Source organism: Artibeus jamaicensis, unplaced genomic scaffold (assembly GCF_021234435.1).
Source record: "Artibeus jamaicensis isolate MK-2021 breed Jamaican fruit bat unplaced genomic scaffold, CSHL_Jam_final contig_391, whole genome shotgun sequence".
Taxonomy (NCBI): domain Eukaryota; kingdom Metazoa; phylum Chordata; class Mammalia; order Chiroptera; family Phyllostomidae; genus Artibeus; species Artibeus jamaicensis.
Genome location: NW_026521814.1, coordinates 14890297 through 14911223, shown reverse-complemented (window position 1 = coordinate 14911223; position 20927 = coordinate 14890297). Strand labels below are relative to the sequence as shown.

Here is a 20927-nt window from a genome sequence, read left to right as displayed (position 1 = left end):
CAGAGACACAGCAGGGAAGGAAGAGAAAAGTCTCTACCCAAACAAAAGTTAAAGCTGATTGCTTGTTGACAATACAAAGGGCTGTTGGCAATAATCCAACAGCCTTTTTAGGCCTTCAAGAAAGCGAGGTCTTGTCTTTTCTGGACAGCGGAGAAGCAATAAAAGATGTCAGCAGACGGTGAAGGCTGGATGCATGTTCTGTGGCCTTGGGCTGCCTCAGAGAGACAGTCACTAGATCCTCCCTTATAGGAGCAAACTATATGCAGACCTGGCTCTTCACAAGAGTGGTCAGGCATCCAGGGGTCAGGTCACCCAGGTATATCAAAGGTGATCAACTGTCAGGGGCTCACTGGCCTGCCCAGGCCCAACCAACCCACCAATCCTTAAAACATAGCTAAAAGCTAGTCATGTTAGTATATTTTAAACACAGCTCTGGTGCCTACTTTCAAACTACTGTCAGTTCAGGAAATGGGTGAACCCCAAAATTTCTGTGACTTAATACAGTAGAAGTCTGGGTTTTGCTCATGTTAATTAAGCCCAGATGGATGTTTTTGATCAGCAGCGGTGGGTTGGGTGTTCCCTTCTGCATGAATGAACTTGCTCAGCAGCAGTACAAAGGACTGACCCAGAGGACCTTTTGGTGGATTCTTCAGATCTCTAAGTGCAGGAGCTGGCCCCTCTCCTGCACATCCCTCCTGTACATCTGGTAGTTCCTTCTCCAACTGCGACTAACACACAAAGCCTGTCAGTTTGGGGATTCACGATGCCAGTAGCTATTTTCTGCTATTTAACAAAAGATAATTGAGTCTGTCAAGCTATCCATTAAAGTGTAAAGTAGATATCTAATTTCTGTGAATCTTCTGCCTTAAGATAACTTTTGGGAATTCCTCTGAAATTCTGCCCAAAGTTATGCAACAAGTGAATGATCTTTATTTTGAAATTTCAGCTTTGAAACGGTGTTTCTTTTGATAAAAGCTACAAAGGGATATTTCTAATGTGATATAAAGCTCATCCCAGATGCTGTCAGGTGCCAGCTGTGAGGGCTATGGGGCAAGTAATCATAGATGTCCACCTGCTGGGTGTTCTCTTTGTGATTGTGTTAAATATTTAATGGAGTTCCCTCCTCAAGGTGCACAGAGCGCCTCAGAGGGTGAGCCACAGTGATTACTTGCCTTCTGTCTGCCTGTTTGAATTGACTCTTAGGAGCGGTGCCTGCCGGGCTTGATAGCATACATGGTTTTATGGCTGAACTCCTTAGTTTATGGGTTGAAAATTATGTCAGAATGGTCATATAAGATAGTCACAGAGGCAGAACTAAATTTCTGAGCTTTAGTGTTTGCAATCTTATGAAGATCAGGATGTGTTTATTCTGTTTCAAGACCCTGTGATCCTTGAAATGGTTAGATAATAGAAATAACCTACTAAATAAATCTGATTATATTTCTTTACAGTGGCTTAAGAAACACACGTGTTCATGGGTGATCATATTTGTGGATTTTGTAGTTTTATCAGGCATTTGCTCCCTGAGAAGTGGTTATCCATGCTTTTAAACTTTAAGTCACATCATATCACAAATCTGCTCACAAATTCTTCAATGTCTCCTTATTTCACTAGAGTAAAAACCAAATTTACAATTCTTTTGAAGGCTTACAATGCCCTACACAATCCAGCATCTGATTCTCTACCCCTAACCCTCCCTCAAACTTCTCTAGCCACACTGGTCTCCTTGTAATTCCTAGACATGCTGCTCACACACCCACGTCAGGGCCTTTGCACTGGCTACGCCCTCGGCTAAAAGACTCTTTCCCCAAGTGCTGCATGACTCGCCATCCTCACCTCTTTAAAGTCATCAGTCAGATATGACTCGTTAGTAAGGCCCGGCACCCTTGGTATTCCTAATCCCTGTTATTCTGCTTTATTTTCCTCCCAAATTCCAAACACCTTCTAACGTATAATTTATTTATGTATTTTGGGCATTGTTTACCATCTGTCTACTCTCACTAGAATGTGAACTCAGTGAAGGTGAGAATTTTGTCAGTTCAGTTCACTGATCTATCCTCAACGACTAAAACAATGTTTAGTACACAGTAGACATTGTTGTTGTTGAATATTGTTCAGCATTGTTAATTATAAATATATTAACTGTTGTTAAATATAGTATAAATTGATGTATGAACACATTACATATCTGTGGGAAAAGATCAAGAACTTATACCAAACTGTTAATAGTTGTTCTCTCTAGAGATGGCAATATTAGAACTTTAAAAAAATATATTTTATTTATTTATTTTTAGTGAGAGGGAAAGGGAGGGAGAAAGAGAGGGAAAGGAACATCAATGTTTATTTGCCTCTCATGTGGCTCCCACTGGGGACCTGGCCCACAGCCCAGGCCTGTGCCCTGACTGGGAATCAAACTGGTGACCCTTTGGTTCACAGCCCATGCTCAATCCACCGAGCTCTACCAGCCAGGAAGATTAGAACTTTCAATGTTCTTCCTATTAAAAAATTTCATAACTATTTATGTTATTTTTGTTACCAGAAAAATTATAAAAATATTAAAAAATTTTAGACCCTTCCTATTTTATATTTTACCAGGCTATTGTGAGCCCTCTAAAAACTATAAATTATTGCTCAAAACCATAATTGAAATAATGTAAGATCTAAGTAAATTAACTTGCCCTGCTCTGTCTTTGGAGAATTCAGATAGACGACTGTCTAGTGTCCTTGCCAGCATGAAGGATTGCTTGGATTTCACTCTCAGTTCCTTGCCTGAAGTGTCCCAACAGCACACACACACATAGCGCATTTGCAGGTGACCTGCCATGGCATCAGGTGGCTTCTAGCAGCGCATACTCTATTTGCAAATAGCTTCCCCACGAAACAATTATTCTGGCCTTTAGTTGGCATTGTGCTTAAGAATTCAACACCCAATAGCACATCATTTGTGAAGCTTTCTGCCCTTCTTTTCATACCAGAATCAAAAGAGCACCTTAAAACAAATACACTAATGCACACCAAGCCATCATTAGCCAACATAAGGTACAATATTCTATTGCTTAGTGTAATATTTCCTTCCATTAGTATATTGATGGAGAGAATTTCAGAGCCCTTATGTGAAGGGCTTGTTTTCTGGCTGCAACAGGAATGAACAATTGGACCCAACATTTACATAAGAAAGGCCCATCAAGGGGAATGGCAGAAAACAACTACAATAAAAAGTAGGGCAGGCTTTACCCATGGATGTTTTGATGGTCTATGTATCTGTTACAAATTCAGGAGCAGTGGGAAACCCATCAGCACCCGGCTGTCCTCTCCCAAGGGTGGCCAGTGCTAAGACTTACACAGTTAAAACCGTCATGGCCCTGAGTCTGTTATTCTTCAATCCCACATAGTTCTTCCACATGAAGTTCTTTCTATGACCTTTTTTTATTATTATTAAAGCCTGTTATAGACAACTCAGCAGTTCTTACCTTTGTCATGAGCACTTAAGGATAATGGGGCTCCAGGCTCTGAGATCCTTTGACATAGAGTACTAAAGCCCATTTCGCCTGTCAGATCTTAATAGCAAAACACGCCTGCTGTCTGGGACATTGAGCGCTAGTCTGGTGGGACAGTTCATTGTCTGTCTATTTTCAGTAATGCCTTCTGGTCTATCACTTGTGTTTCTGTTACCGAGGGGAATGTGCAAAATTGAGTCCATTAAGAGTTGGAGCTCGGGGATCTGCAGAAATGCATTTGCTACTGGCAATCTCCCAGTTTTGATACTTAGAGTAGGCCAGTTTGAGATTCTTCCCAAAGAGCAGGGTTTGGTAGAGGAGACTGGAGAGTGGATATAAGATTTCCAGATGACCAGGAGGGTGGGGGAGCTTAGGAAGGTTACTAAGACGTGAATAAGATATAGAATGGGGTAGCTGTGAGTGGGGATGACACATAGGAGTCCCATGGTTCCAAGCAGATTGATGCATGGGTTGTGGAGACAGTACTCAGTTCTAAGCCCAAAGGTCAGTTATTTTATTTTAGGAATGCTTTTGTCAGGAACTTAAGGAGTCATTTGTAGGCAGTGTTCTAGGAGTCATGAGGACTGATCCTCCCCACCCTGCCCCCAGGTGCAGGTAAGGTAGACGAAAAGAAACTGCGCCTCCGCCCTAGTCATGTAGTGCAGTAGGTTAGGAGGTCATCCCAATACACCAGGATTTGATGGCTTCGAGCCCTCATTAGGGCACTTACAAGAATCCACCAGTGAATACATAAATAGGTGGAAAAACAAATCAATGTCTCTCTCTTCCTTCTTTTTTCTCTCTAAAATCAATAAGTAATAAAAAAAGAAACTTCCTCTCTGTTGTTTCAAGAAAATCAAATGACTGGAAACTTCTCTCAGCTTGTCCTAGTACCATAATTTCTCTCCAGTAGATGGGCATTTGGGGGATAAAGTTTTTTTTGAGATTACTGTTGAGGTTGTACATGTCTTTCTAGGGGAAGGAAACAGATTGACAAATATGTTTTGATAGTGCCTAGAGATAAACCATCTTTAATGAGATCTGTTAGCTGGAAAGACCCACTGAGGAGAGAGACTTGGCAAAAATTTTAAGAAGACACCTCTTTAACTGAAAAGAGCTAAGCACTCCCAGATAATGTATTTATTTTAACTGTAGCTTCCTGGGAAGGCTGCTTAACCTCCCATAGCCTGACGTCTGGGATTCTAATGATGGGAATTTTAAACTGAGAATGGGTGAGCAGGGACTCTCTGGAACAGTGGGACAGACATTTGGGGGCAAGTGTTCCTTTCAATATTAGTAATATTTACATTTGCAAAACACCTTACACATTTTGAAATGCTTATACATGCATATTCTTATAAAACAACTTGAAAATAAAAAATCACAAAGAAGCAAAAATAATGCAAAAAAACCTGGAGATAACCAGTGTTAACCTTTTGCTTGCAGGAGACGAATACTGATGACCAAATTGCAGTGTGGAGAGTTTTGGTGACTTGGTTGAGGTCAAGAGGCTGGTAGATATTTTTGAGCTCCACTGACAGACATGACCTGGACAGTTGGGGTTATCCGATGAACAGAGTTGATTCTTTCCTTCATACTTTTTGATTCCTCTTTATCCCTCTTTGGGATTCTTTCTTTAGAGGTCTTGTTACTCTCTGATGAGCTTCATTTGTCTTCCCCTTCAACCCCGTGCTCCCAGGCCTTGCCATTTAAACTAACCTGGATTAGTTTACCTTTCCAGAAACAACAGCCATTGCCGCAAACAGACAACTAGGGGATCAGCTTAATTATCGTACTCTGCCATCCTTTTTTCTTCCCCTCTCCTAGCTCGTTGGGCTCATCAAGCATGCTAACTAATATCAGCACCCCCTCCTCCCCACTCTCAAAGTGAGTTAGTGCTGGTTTCACTTTCATCCCCCAGCCACAGTCAGATGATTTAAAGACACTCAGCGTTCCTGTTGCCTGTCCCCTCCTCCTGTGCTCAGCCCACACTAGACTAGCTCCGGACTGAACAGCTCTGCTCTCTCAGCGTGGCCTCTCTCTCCTCCAGACCTCATCACTTGTGTTCCTGCCCTCTAATCTTCTTCTCTTGCCTACTTTTGCCGTCCATTTTCTTTCTGGTTGCTAAATTCAATAGCCCATTTTTCAGTGCTTCTCCTTTTGACTATTCTGCAACAATGGACACTGCTTCTCCTTTTTAGTTCCACTGTCTAGAAAATAATTTTTTTCATTGTGTACAAGTAATTCATTATCTAACATTTAGAAAACAGAAACAGTAATTTTAAAATTCCCATAGGCAGAATTCTTTTATAATGTATACATATACATTACAACCTGTGGTGCCCTTTAAATATGTTACCATTTTGCCAGTTATTCTTCAATAAAGAAGAGCGTAATGCTGGTTGCCAGAAATGAGCAGGGAGAGAGGGGCATAGAGGATTTTTAGGGCAGTAAAACTGCTCTGTATGACACGGTGATGTTGAACGCATGTTAGTATACGTTGTCAAAGCCCACACAACGGACAGCATCAGGAGTGGACCCAAGGTAAGCCAGGGACTGTGGGTAACAGTGACGCGCTGATGTGGGTGCACCCGGGTAACAAATGCAGCACTCAGGGGGCGATGCGAGGATGTTCAGGTGTGGGGTAGGGCATCTGAGGAATCTCTGTACTTGTACTCACTTTGCTATGAACCTAATATTGTAAAAAAAAATAAAGTCTATTTAATGAATAAAGAAACAAAACTCCCACAGACAAATAATTCAAAAGGAACTATTGTGTCTATAATTTTTCCAGAATTCCCCAAAGTATATGATATGTTTATATACCCACATATACTGACAGTGTCACTTAATATATTAAAGTTCTCAATGTTAACCAATATTCTTCCTTTGCATGATTTTAATTGGGTGTATAATATTCTATTTTATGAGTGTGCTATGATTTACTTAGCCAACTCCTTTCAGTTGAATGGTTAGGTTATTTCTAACGATTAGGTTATGATATTGCTTATCATAAGCAACGCTATGGTTCACACCTTTATAGATAACGTTTTGTGTACAGCTATGATCATTGCCATAGGATAAATTTCTAGACACGACATTGGTAAGTCAAAGGGTGTGTGTACTCTTTCAGACTCTGGGTGCATGTCAGTAAGTTCATTTCCAGAAAGGCTGCAGTAATGTGCGTACACGTTAGAGCTGCTACAATGCCTTGCGGTTAGAGTGCGAGCTTTGCCTTCTTTTCCATGCTCGTCACTAACCCCACCTTCTGCTTCCTGCTCTAAATACTGTGTCCTCTTGGGTTCAATTTTTTACCCTTTCCTGCGTGCTTTTTTCTCGGACATGCTCTTCCTAGGTGATTTTACCCACTCAGTTAACACCAGAGCCTGATGACTCCCAGACTAGTATTTCTAGCTCTTACCCTCGCTCAAACCCGAAGCCCTGATCTTACCCTTTGTGGGGATGGGAGAACACAACTCCCACCTTCCCAGACTGAAAAATTCTTTTGGGAAACTGCAATGATTTGGGGTTAAAAAGATTCTCTTTCACCTAACTCAGACACAGCCTAAGCTTTGTTTTTCTCACCATCATCCTCTCCAACTGTCTCTGTCCTTGTTTCTCGCTCACTGCATGTTCCCTCGCTTTTTGACCTGTGACCTCTTTCCTCGGCTGCTTCTGATTTCCCAGGGGAGGTTAGACAGAGCCTACAGCTGTCCCAGGGTTGGCAGAGGCAGTTGTACCTACTGCTGGGTGCTGCTGAGGACCACCCGCAATTCGTATGACCTTGAGCAAAACAAAACAGACCCGGCCATTCGAGTGCTGCTCTGGCTTGCCCAAGGCTGTAGAGATACCTTGCAGACTTCTCTAAAATTGACTTCCTTCTCTTCACGCTCACCAGCATTGCTGTAATGTAGATATTATTCTTAGGGAGTGAGAGAAAACCACTTTGTTCCTGTGGAAGATAAAGTTGATGGATGTTTGTTACTGTCTGGCTTCCTTTGAGTCTCTTCACTTTCAAGGCAGTTAGTTTCTCTTAAGTCTTTTTGGATAAGGAAGAATGTTAACCTTATAGGGCTGTTTGCATAAATGTAGGACATAGTGCATGTGAAATCCCTGAACAGGGTGCCAGACACGGAGAGAGAACATCCAGTAAATGTTAGCTTACCATCTTCACTGTCATCCCTGTCTTTGCAAACCCACTTTTGAGAGTCAAAAGCTGCTCCTAATTTCTCTACCCACAATCAGTTGCTGGTTTTTCTATAATGTTTTGAGCATTCTTTACCTGGACACTTATTTTATCTTAAGTATTTGTATTTTTACTGGCCTGTGAGATCATCATGAGTAGTAACTGTCTGAATTCATTTTTATGTCCTTAGCACCTGGCAACATGTCTGGTGCACAGAAGGTGGTAAATAAATAAATGCTGGAGGAGTACCCTGGATCAATGATTTGTGCCCATGTTTTTGGTTTTGTTTTGTTGGGATCTGGTACATTAGTAATTAGAAATGTAAAATTTAGGTCTGTAAATTCCAATTTCAAAAATTTTTAATATGCAGTTTTAACTTCTACAATGAGTATTTTAAAATTTAAAAATATCATTTTATCCCAATTATCATGATCCAAAACCTTGATATGTTATTTTTTTCCCATAATATTGGGATGTCAGGTTGACCTTTTTCATTAGTAGCTTTTACCTAACAGTTCAGATATGGATCATTGGTTTTAATATTGTGGCACTTGTTACAGATGATGTTTGATGCTGATAATTATGCCTTCATATTTTAAATATGTCATCTCCTGACAGTCTATTAGTGCATGGAAAGAAGATCTTTGAACTTCTACATTTATCTTATTGTTTGCAACTTTAATTTTTTCTATACTATTTTTACAACATACACAGTAAGTTAGTAATGTTAAAATATGGAGTATTTATATAAAGTAAATACAAGTGTCCAGAAAAAGTTCAGCCATTGTTAACACAACAGGAATGGTTTGCATGACACTGATGTAACCTGGCAGCCAAGGGCAGTGGACTGGAACGTGCATGTGTAAACAATGATGGCTTCACTGTACTAGTCAATGCGGGTGGTAGATGCTGTTGAGTGAGTGTGTGTACTGTGTGGCTGTTGTATTCAAAATGACTAAGCAAGTAGAGGAATGAATCTGCATCAGATTTTGTGTTAAGCTTGAACATTCCTCCATGGAAACTATTAAGATGATTCAGAAGGCTACAGGTGTGGGCAACTGGTGATTGGCAGCTTCATCATGACAATACAACCGCTCGTGCATCACGGGTCATGCAGTTTTTGATCAAATCACCCAGGTGACTCAGCTCGCCTTTAGCCCAGATTAGGTGCCCTGCAACTTTTGCCTTTTTCTAAAACTAAAATCACCTTTGAAAGGAAAGAGATCTCAGACCATTGATAAGGTTCAGGAAAGTATGATGGGACAGCTGTTAGCAATTGTGAGAACTGTCTGAGGTGCCTACTTTGAAGGGGACTGAAGTGTCAATGTCCTGTGTACACTGTTTCTTGTATCTTCTTCAATAAATGTCTCTATTTTTCATAGTACATGGCTGTACAGGCCTTGTATGTATATGGCAGCTTATAAACTCAAACATTTTTATTAACAGATGTGCCAATCAAAGAGAAACGTTAACCCTGGTTTAATTAAAATGCTTTAAATACTCAGAACAGAAACTAAACTGTTGCCTGAATTCTTGTCTGGTGGTGTGATCGTGATCGGGACAGTCTTACACCTAGCTCCCTGTGGCCGCGAAGGTGGGGGTGGCGTTGGAGTGGGGTGTTATGGTTGATTCATATTTGCTTAGGATGTTCATTATGAGGTTTTAAATTAATTAAGAGGCAGGTAAGTATATACATTATAAACAAAATTATAACGTGTCTTTAAAACATTATTTTTAACTATTTGCTATGAAGAGTAGTAAGAGAGTAGTGAGTATATAATATTTCATTTTAATTAACTACTTTCTTATGCCCTAGGCTGACCAGATATCTGGTTTTCATATAAGATCAGTTCTCTGCGTACCTATTTGGAATAGCAGCCACCAAATAATTGGTAAGACATTACCTATATGTTGAAACATATTTTTTAAAGAATACAAATTTACTTTTAAATACACCTATTTCTTTTTTTCCTCTCAAAAACACATACTTATTCTATTTAAATAGGTGAATACAAATATTTTCCTTAATTTAAACATTTTTTAAAAATTATTTTATTGTTGTTCCATTATGGTTGCCTGCATTTGCCCCCACCTATTTCTTTTTTGTTAAATGCTTTCTCCCTTCTTATGTTCTGGATTCATAAACCTGTGTATCAAACTCTTGTGTAATCTCATAAGTGCAGAGTCCTGATGAATCAGCATTATTAATCAGATCAATGAACAAATATTTATTCCTTTAAATAAGAACTAATAATTTTGAAGTTGGAAGGAATCTCAGAAAGCAATAGGACCCTCTCATCTCATCCTTTGGAAACTGAGGCAGAGAGGGTGGGGAAGCACAAACAAGAATAAAGTCACAGAGTGAGTGGGTAGCAAGGTCAAAAAACTCAGGTCTCCTACCTCCTCATATAGACTTTCCTGCTGTGTCTGCATATTTACATCTGTGCATGCACACATGGGTTACATGCAAAGGAATAAAGCATATGAGTATTCGACATATACTGAACATGCATTCTGCCTACATGATTTTGAAATAAGTTACACTTTCCCCAGAAGAAGGGAATTGTGGGCCAAAGCAGCCTCGAATCTTTCTCTTTCCTTATTGCTTTGCTTCCCCTCAAAAACTCAGGAAAAACATTGAAACTAAGAAAGAAGTCTAGGCAAGAAGAGGTCAGTGGGGAAGGTAAAGACATTGTGAAGGATGTCAGCATTAGTTAAAATTATTGAAGTGCAAAGAAAATGGGAGCTTTTCCTGAGGGACATATGGTAACTAATGCATTTGGTAACCAATGTATCCATTTGCCTCTTTGTTTACCCCAACTTTGCTGCTTCAACTGACACCGCTACTTACCAATTTACTACACTGCAAATTATCTAATGTTGTCAAGACCCGACTTATAAGAGAAATTTTTTTCATAATTTTACTTAATTTACAGGAAAAAAAGTGGTACATTATTGGACATAAAGAATATTCTAAGACTTGGGAATTTAAGCCCCTAGTATAAAGCATTGAATTACATCATGTGTAGAGTTTAAAATGTATTTAAGTTAAAAGTAAACATCTGTTATTTTTTCAAAATTAAGACCGTGGCTTGCCTGTTACATGCTAAAAGATTTACATTTAATTATACGTCTTTTAGGGTATCATGGCTTACCTCCTGGGTGGGAAATTAGGTGTTTTGAAAAATAAAATTCTGCTTGAGAATTGCAGCTATTTTCTGTTTGCTCTAAATGGGGATACAGGGAAGCAGTTTATAAGATTGATGAGTTTTTTTGGTTAAACTTGTAGGTTTTCATAGTCATGCCCAAAACATCTGATCTATGCTAGAAAAGAACTTTGGAAAGAGGAAGGACATGTGAATTAAGTTTGTTAGGATTATGTGCACCCCACTGGTAGCAGACCACAGCCCTAACCTTGCTTTGAGGGTTCACGGGATCATCATTCCTAATATTTCTTGAATGTCCACTCCATGTGGAATAATATGCTTTACAGACATTCAAACATTATCTCATTTAATCTTTATAACACCCTGAAATAATTAATATTTGAACCTCCATTTCACAAATGAAGAAATCTGGTGCTAAACAATTTAGGTAACTAGCTCAAGGTGGGGTTAAAATTTGAAATAAGACCATCTAACTCCAGAGCCGGTGTGCTCAACTGCCGCGTCGTCCTGCCTCACTCAAACCTCTGCTTCCGGGAACTGAAAAAATAAAAAATGATGTGTGTGTGGCTATATATGTATATATACGCAGTTATACATATTCAGTTGTATATACAGGGCAGGAGAAAGTAGGTTTACAGTTATGAGTATGTGAAACAGGAGTTTATAATCATCATATTATTTTCCATACACACAACTGTAAACCTACTTTTGCCATACCCTGTATGTGTGTCTGTGTATATGCGGCAGATTTATCAGAGTCACCGTGCACAGTCATCCTGAAAACCATGTTCAGGAAATCAGGTTGATGCCTGGTAGAACCCCAGGCTTCGCTGAGTCCCGAAGTAGCCTGCATTTCAGGACACCTCTGGGCTGCTGTACAGAGAACACAGGTACTAGAGAGACCAGAGATTTAGCTGGTGTCTCAGATTACTTAAAGGAGGCCTAGAGCCCCCTGGGGCTACTATTGTACATTGTCGTAACACAGGGTCCAGTGCTGAAAATGACCACATATCCCAAACTCTTCCCACAGGAGTGGCTCAGGTGTTAAATAGACTCGACGGAAAACCTTTTGATGATGCAGATCAGCGACTTTTTGAGGTGAGAAAATTGACCAAGGGTTATAGCTGAGACACCAGTAGTCTCCTGGTTGCACCTTGACCAAAGTTGTAAGGATAAATAATTGTTAATTATCGTTATACTTAAACAGTGTGATAGAACTTAAAGAAAATGTTAAGGAATATATTGATGCTTAGGTAAGATTTGATTTGATTTTTTCCACTGTTTAGATTCTTTTGTGACCATTGATTATTTTTAGCATAATTTTGTTACAGAACTGAATTACCCACTCTTGTCCAAAGTGTTGTCTTATCTTGTCTTTGTTTGGGCGTGGTCAGATTGGTGAGACCCCTGGCCAGCTCTGCCAGCTGGGTTGTCATCCCCTGCCTGATGTTTACAAGCCCCCTTTCACTCCAGGCTGCCCCGGAGCTGGAGAGGCAGGCCTTGAGCAGGCTTCCTTGTAGACTTTAGAGTAGTGACCAACGTGCAAATCCCATGGTTAGTTTTCTGCAGCCGAGAATACCTCACGGTTTCTTCACTAACTCATTCTAGACCAAATCCTCCTTCCGCTTAACATGTAACTACGGGTATATTTGGTTGCTTTGCCAAAATATTTTATAGGCTCGCTACTAAAAGAGGTTGCTTTTGGTTAAATGGAAGAGAATTACTAAAATCAGTCCACAACCTAAAAAAAGAACACATTTAAACAGTCTGTAAGCATGTTTTTAAATGTATGAAGTTGTTTCTCCACAATGACAGTAAATTATTATTTTTTTCTGAGATGCCATGTGAGCTACAAAGCTGTACGTGACAATAGTCAGTAAGGATTTTAATGTGCATGTCTCCCCAAGGTCTACCTCTGTGTACAATAAAGTTATGTTTTCGGGTCCATCGCTGGTGACTGCCTGCTTTTATAGGAGATTATTCCAATGAGTTATTGCAATTTTTAATCATTGGGCTTTCTTTTTCTTAGGCGTTTGTCATCTTTTGTGGCCTGGGCATCAACAACACGATCATGTACGACCAGGTGAAGAAGTCCTGGGCCAAGCAGTCGGTGGCTCTCGATGTGAGTGCAGTGTTTGTGTCAGGACTGTGTGATGACGAGCCCTGGTTTTATGACAGAAAAAACTCTTGTTATGGGGCTTCCTTTCTCAATTTTTAATTTTCTAGTCACTGGGTCTTAATCATGACTTTAGAATCGTGAATTTGAACTTAATGGAAGCCAGAGACCCTCTCTAGAAGAATGCACATACGCACACAATTTTATATATAATTTCATGGAATTCACAGATTCATTGAAGCCCATCCATATATGTCGTATGGTTAAATATAGATTTTAAAATATTGGTTTATTAAAAATGATGATTCAAAAATAATTTCTCAGAATTTTAAGTGCATTATGAACTCATTTTGAATATCTGTAGATATTCTGGAAATGCATGACTTTTCTTGCCATGTGAGAACATCTCCCTTGTAGGGCATATGGCCCAGATAGGAGAGCTACTTCTGCCACTACCCACCTTCTCCCTCCCCCCAAACACCCCCTCAGGACTCTGACCTGTTTCCCAGGCCCGACCACATCTCCTCTCAGACCCACTCAGTTCTAAAAGAATGATTCTTATCTCCCCTGAATTCCAGCTTGTTTTGACCCACGACCTGTTTTTTTTCCTGCTCTGTAAGCTATTATCAAAGATTTTGTTTGTATCAATGAAATGCCTCTAATTAGGGCAGATAAAAAGTCAATGTTGAGATAATACTTTATAGATCACTATGATGTAAGACATACCCGGTCCTCCAAACATCCTGTGCACCCAGTGAGGTGCTGGTAGGAAGAGGAAACCAGGCGAGAGGACCGGTAGGGAGTCAACGGCACTCGCAGTGCTCTGACTTGAAGTTTACAAACATAAAGTCATAGTTACCTATCTATATACTTTGCTTTTTTTTCTTATGTAGACTGTGAACTCCAGAAACACAGGAATTTTTATCGATTTTTCAGTCTTATTCCCAGTGCCTAATAGTGTGTTGAGCACAGAGGAAGTATTTACTGAGTTTTTATTTTATTTTATTTTATTTTATTTTCAATAGTGACATAGGAAGTAAAAAAGTATTTATCATGATTTTCTTTTCTTTTTTACCATGTTTATTGTATTTTATTTTTCGAATTATTTTATTTTTGTTCAAGTACAGTTGTCTGCATTTAACCTCCACTACTCTCCCCTCCCCAGCCCTCCCCACCTCCCTCCCCTGCTCCCACCGCCCTTGGTTTTGTCCATGTGTCCTTTATAGTTGTTCCTGGAAACCATTCCCCTCCATTATCCCTTCCCACCTCCCTGCACACTGTCAGATTGTTCTTAGTTGTCGCTTTTATTAACTGGTTTTTGGGTGGAGGGAGGGAGGGAATTAAAGAATGAAGGTAGGTTTTTTGTTTTGTTTTGTTTTTTTGCTCTTTCTCTGAGCTAGTTCTGCTTTGTTTCGTGTAACATCTTTATAATAAGGAACACACACAATATCTGCAGGATAAGTTAATACACAGGCGAACTGTAAATATGCAAGCAACTGATAGGAATGACTGGCAGAGGGTTAAGGTCTGTGTACAGAACTGTTTTCAGATCTCAGCTCTGTCACCCACCTCAGTTGTGAGAATTAAATAAGATGAGGCTTGAGAAGATTTTAATACTTCATAAAATTATAGCAATTATGTTATACTACATTATCACTTGTAGTAGTATATTCATTACTGTGAAATCAGCATGGATTGGGAGAAAGAACAAAGGACAGGGATTTGGAACCGCAAACACTGAGTCATGACTCCTTCGCTGTCATCAAATTTTAGTCTCCGCACACTGGCCTCACCCATTGTTCCTTAGTAACAGTGAAAGGAGGACATACTCTCCACTAGACCCACCCAGCCCGACCTCATACTGCTGTGGTATGATTCACACACACATACACCGGACACAGCACGTCCCTCACCTCTCCCTGTTCTCACTCCTCACTTGCAGTGGGTCTTCCTCCTGTTGCAAAGGGGCCAAAATAACTGGGTTGAAGCACGAGTGGTCGTTTACCCCGAAAGTCAGCCTCCTCACTGGCACCGCTTCCTAATCCTCCTTCTCCCCGCACCCCACCACCAGCCAAGAGCCACAGATCCTCTCACCACGAAAGTACTAGTATGGTCCCAGTCTACTCACCCCTGAATCGCTCATTTGGCTTCCTAGTGAACACCCTCCTGTTTGTGCAACTCAGATACCTTTTCTCTTTAGATATGAAAATTATTACTGACACTCTCAAATGTCCAGCACAACTCTGAGCCTTGTGACAATCCCAGCCTTTCAGAAGTTGACTTATATGTGTGCACTTGTATGTTCTGTGTCCATTATTTTGTACCAGTGTTAAAAGTGGTATTCCCTGTCAGAATGCTGGTGTTGCCATCTTGGATTTGTCCCTCCCGCCTTTGCTCAACCCCTACCTCATCTGATACTAAATTCTTGGCTCGATTGATCAGGCATATACCACCCCCTCCAGCACAGAAATCCTCCCAGCTCAAGAATACCTGGGAGGATTTTTTATCTCAAGACTTTGTAAAGATAAAAAAATGACTTGTGGAGACCTACTAAACCCGAACTCTGGATTGAGATATACAGATACTATAGCATACATTAGCTTCTGAATAGATATATTTAAAATTTATATATTTATGAATCTTACATGTGAATCTTAACAATGTAATGTTAGTATAAATATTTCTATTAAAAGTATGTTGCTTAGATCTATGTATTTATAACTACCCTAACCTACTAAGGTATTTAAGCTACTTTATAGGAGTATAAAGGGTCCAGCAAACTCTTAAAAGGTAAGACAGTAACAACAACAACAACAGAGCTGAGAAAGAGATGAAGGGAGGGAGGGAGGGAGAGAGAGAGAGAAAAAGGGAGAGAGTGCACACCAGCTCCCAAGCCAAGGGGGACAGAGCCACATGCAGTGCTGTCCTTAAAGCATCTCCTTTGCTCCTGCCCAAAGACCTGGGACAGCCCACTCCCCTTTATCCACTGTGGCTAAGGGAAGATTCCCAACTCGAGTCTGGCCAGGTTCTTCTTCTTGTATGTCTCGTTTTTCCTTATTTTTTCAGTTTCTATCCTACTTGATCTTGCCCAAGGAGATCTATGTCTAAGTGTAGTTTTTTCTTTCCTATAGTTTTATTGCAGTGTCCTTTTTCCAGTTGGAAACAAGAGTGAAGGGAAATGATACCCCAATGGTCCCCAGTGACAATAAGCCCCCTAAGAAGCCTTCATGGTCTGGAGAGGTGACGTGAATGCATTTCTTTGTGCATGCTCATGAGACTCTAAAGAAACAGCACAACATTCTCTTCTGTGTTTTAAAAATTCTTTCCCCCTAGGCTTATTAAATAAAAATACTCCCATTGGTGCATCCTCTGGAAGTAAATATTCTCCAGATAAATTCCCTGGGAAGATTTATAATCTCCAAATGTTCACCAAAATGTTCAGAGCTCACTAGAAGTACATGTTTACTGAAGGCCTTACTTAGTAGCATCAATGTCCCCAACAGAAAGAGGCTGCGGGCTTTAACTAAGCAAGGGACAGTGCAGGGACAAGATTTAAAAGCCTTGTCTGTGATATTGGTCTGATAAATCTAGTTAGGACTGGATGCTGGTTTAGTACTTTGATCTTGGTCAGGCTACTTAACCACTCTATCCCAGTTTATTAATATTTTAAATGGCTATGATAAGAAAGGTGTTTTAACAGTCAAATAAACTAATGCAGGGTGAGTGTTTAGTGAGTGTTTAGTAACAGTAGCACCTCATAAAAGTTGGCTGTTCTATTCATCAGAGCACTTGCTATTCTTTATTTGCAGAGTTCAGACTGCTCAGCCCAAGATTTGCTGTAAAACTGCGCGGATTGAGGGGCTGGGAAGGAGGTGTGATATTTTGCCCCTATTGTATGGAAGATCATTTTCTTCTTGAAATTTGAGCTGCAAACAGACCCCGTTTCCTAGTTCCTGGACACACTCCGTTTTATGCCAGGGAGCATCCCAGCGGCATGGCAACTACAACTGCTTTGCTCAGTGCGCTACTGCTCAGCGTTACTGCGCACTAACTCCCTCTCGCTTGGGGCAAGCCTGCTGTCTGTGGCCCACGTTATCTGACGTGTTTCTGCAGGAAAGTCCAGGGCATGCAAATACAAAATTTCCCATGTCAAAATTGCCACGCAGGTCTCCTGATGCTATGTATCTCCAATGGCAACTGGCCTTCCAGAGAAGACTGGCCACCCCGGGGAGCCCGGCCCAGTTGCCCCATACTGGCTACTTCAGCTCGTTTTAGCCTAATCCACAAATGGTGAAAAATAAAAACGTAAACTCACAAAACACTTTCTACCCTTCTAGCATTTAAAAAGTGCAGTGACTAATACGTTATCTGATGTTGGTTTAACAATTGAATTATAAACACAATTATTTTGACAGATGCTTTTCTTAATTTCTCATAATTTAATTATGTAATTCTTTTGTTAAAGTCCTTTTTTATATCTTTATAAAATTAATATTCCAAGGCTCTTAGAGAGCAAAGATGCTCTTAAAGCTGAATATTGGAACAAAGAGAGAACTTTACTATCATTTTTAACAATTTAAATTTTATGATCCTCATTTCCATTTTATATGAGCAATCAAGAACTTCAATAAGAAATATACTAATGTATGTTCACACTTTCTGAAAGTAAGGCCCAAAGATAAAAGGGGGGAACTTTACCTATAAGTCCTGAATACAGGGAAAATTCAATACAAGTGTAGATGCAGAATATTACTTCTTCATTTTCGAACATCAAGAATTATCCTTTGGGGTATCTTTCATATATATCGCAAATAAAACCTTACCTAATACTGATGAGAAAATTTCCAGGAAATTTTCAGTATGTTAAGGGACACTTTATCCACCTTTATGATCAGAATGGGGAAGGAGTGAGGGTCAAACGGAGGGCGTGGAAAAGGCATACGCAATCAAGAGCCAAGCCCCATTTAGTCTCTCCCCAGTCCTCTCCCATCCATTTTCTCCTTTCCAATGTCCACAGCAGAGACCCTACTTAAGGGCTTCATTACCTTGTGACTGAGCACTTTTAACAGCCTTCTATTTGTTCTTCCTAAACTATAATTCACGTTGCACCACGCAGCCACTCATAGACCTTAATCTACTCCCCCATTACCTATCCAACTATGAGCTTTCTGGCCTTTGGAACTCTTGGAAATCTCCTACCAAACTATCTTCCCACCCCTGGCTTCCACTTTTCTTCTCAGAGTATTCTATGCTACTTACGAACTCAATTACATCTGAGTCTGCAGATCAGCCACCTGCTTCTCTGCCACCTGGCCTTTCCTGTGACACTCCCTCCACTTTAGATATTCTATTTCAATTATGGCATCTCTCCTCAAACTTACTCCACCATTCAAAGCTTGATTTAAACGTTGTCTTCTCTCTAAAGCTTTTAATCCCAGCCTGTAAAATGGGGTGGTCATTCATTCCTCTCTTTGCCTTATATTGTAGTTAATCGTGAATCTGTATGTTTTCCTCTCCCGAAACATATGTGGATTAAAGTGACCATGTCTTATCTGTTTTTTATTCCTTTTGGTGTTTTAAATGTTATGCTATTTTATAAAAGTGTATTAAATAAATTAATGCATGCAGCCACAGATAATTATTTTGGTCTGCCATGTCAGTATTGAAAAGGCAAAGCTTGGGCTGTGAAGGAGAAGCTGGCGGCCACTTCGGCTGGCCGCAGACTCGGGTAGGACCACCTCTGTATTTCCTTCCCCCATGGCCTATGCTCTGTATGGGCCATGACTACAAAATTGCTTTTATTTATTTACTTGTGGAGGGACCTTTTCCCACTTACCATGTCCCCTGGGGTATTTCCTTGCATGGTGTCATGGGGCCAACCTGGCTTCCTAACAGTAAGGAAGAAGGAGAGAAATGAAAGAGATGGTGCTCCCATTAAGAATCTCCTAAGCTCCAAGGAAAGGATCTTTTGAAAGAGCTAGACTCATAGGATGCCAACAGAACGTCACTTCATTCCTTCCCACCCCTCTTCCTTTAAACTGCTCTGTTGAATCATTCTTCCCCACCCTCAGATGAACTCTGGTAGATTCCACGGCTCTTCTGACACACTGAGCTGTGAAATAGTCTGCCAGATTCCCCATTGCCTGAAATTGGAAGCTTATGGTCGGGACAAGGTCACAGTGGGCTTCTTCATCTTCCTCATTTCTCCTCCTCCCACAAGACGGGAGCTGGGAGTACGAGGCAGGAGGGATGAAAGGGCAGAGTCCTTCATGTTTGATGCTGTCCGAACCTGGTTTCAGGGTCCTCGGTGTCAGACACCAGCGTTCGCTTTTTACCATGAGTTGCTTTCAGGAACCCTTCCGAGAACCCGGGCCAGGCTCTTGTCAGCAGTTCCTGATGTGGGTTTGCCTTTGCTGACTGGCAGGTGACAGTCTCTTCTCCGTCCCTGGCTTCCATCAAGAACTTTCCTCTGTGGGAATCATCTTATTCTTCCAGGAAGTCCTTTTGGTCAGGTTCTGTTTTGTTTTTATCTTTTTTTATTATGGCAAAATAAACACAACATAAAACTTATCATTTTTAAATGTACAATTTAGGAGCATTAAGGACGTTCACACTGTTGCACAACCATCACCAGCATCCATCTGCAGAACTTTTTCACCTTCCCCAGCTGAAGCTCTGTGCCTGTCAAGCACTAACACTCATTCTTCTCTCCACCCCACCCATGACAACCAACATTCTACTGCATGTCTATGAATTTGACTGCTCATGTCAAGTGAGCTAGCTCATGTCCAACAGCCCCGTTATCTGCTGTTTCGCCTTTCAGTTTCAGTTTCAGTGACCCGTGGTCAACCACATCCTGACATATTAAATGGAGATCTCCCAGAGACAAACAATTCATAAGTTTTAAATCTGAGCAGTATGATGAAATCTCGTGCCGAGCTTCTCTGTCACCTGGGGTGCAAATCATCCCTTTGTCCAGTGTACCCTCGCTCTAGATGCCCCCAACCCCATTAGTCACTTAGCAGCCTCTCCGATTATCAACTGTCAAGGTATTCCAGTGCTTGTGATTAAGGAGCTCTTATTTTACTTAGTAATGACACCAAGCACAAGAATAGTGATGCTGGCAATATGGACGCGCTAGTGAGAAGTTGTAAAGTGCTTCCTTTAAGTGAAAAGGTCAAAGTTCTCAACTTAATAAGAAAAAAATTGTATGCCAAGGTTATTAAGATCTACAAGCAAGAATAAATCTTCTATTTTACATGAAACCGTGAAAAAGAAATTTGTGCAATTTGCTGAGACCACATTCACATAACTTTTGTTATAGTATTTTGTTATAATTGTTTTATTGTATTGTTAGTTATCATTAATATCATATTGTGTCTAATTTATAAACTGAAATTCAGCATAGGTGTGTGTGTATGTATAGGAAAAAACATAGTTTGGGGGTTTGATACAATCCATGATTTCAGGCACACAATGGGTTTTTGAAACATACCCATAAATGAGAAGGGGGCACTCTAAGTGAGATCGTATGGCATTTGCCCTTTTGTGACTTATGTGTCCTTTTGTGGCTTATTTTACTTAGCATGGTGACTGCAGGATCCATCCATATTATCGTACGTGTCAGGATTTCTTTTTTTAAGGTTGAACAATGTTCCATTTATGCATATACCACATTTTGTGCATCTATTTATCTGTTGATAGACTCTGGTCTTGCTTCTATGGGCAGGGTCACGTTAAGCCTGGATATCTTTCATGAGTCCATTGGGCTTATGGGAAAATTCACAGCTTTAGCCATTAGATAAAACAAATGGAGGTCCTCCTCCAAGCAGCTCTCTCCTTCCACCCACTAACTTTCAGGATGTTTAAGCATGAATCAAGTACCAGTTCCCACACCACACCCTGGGAAACAGATATTACGTTCTACAGGTGGTTCTTTGGAAGGAATCCTCAAGAATTCC

At 40.5% G+C, this 20927-nt stretch overlaps 1 protein-coding gene across 1 annotated transcript in view; it reads left to right on the top strand.

Moving 5' to 3' along the window:
* The window catches only part of PDE11A (phosphodiesterase 11A), a 312626-nt gene that overhangs the window by 139878 nt on the left and 151821 nt on the right, over nucleotides 1-20927 (top strand). The window contains exons 7-9 of the mRNA XM_037130066.2: nucleotides 9500-9575; nucleotides 11881-11948; nucleotides 12880-12972. Coding sequence (XP_036985961.2) covers nucleotides 9500-9575; nucleotides 11881-11948; nucleotides 12880-12972 — 237 coding nt within the window. The remainder of the gene's footprint in view (nucleotides 1-9499; nucleotides 9576-11880; nucleotides 11949-12879; nucleotides 12973-20927) is intronic.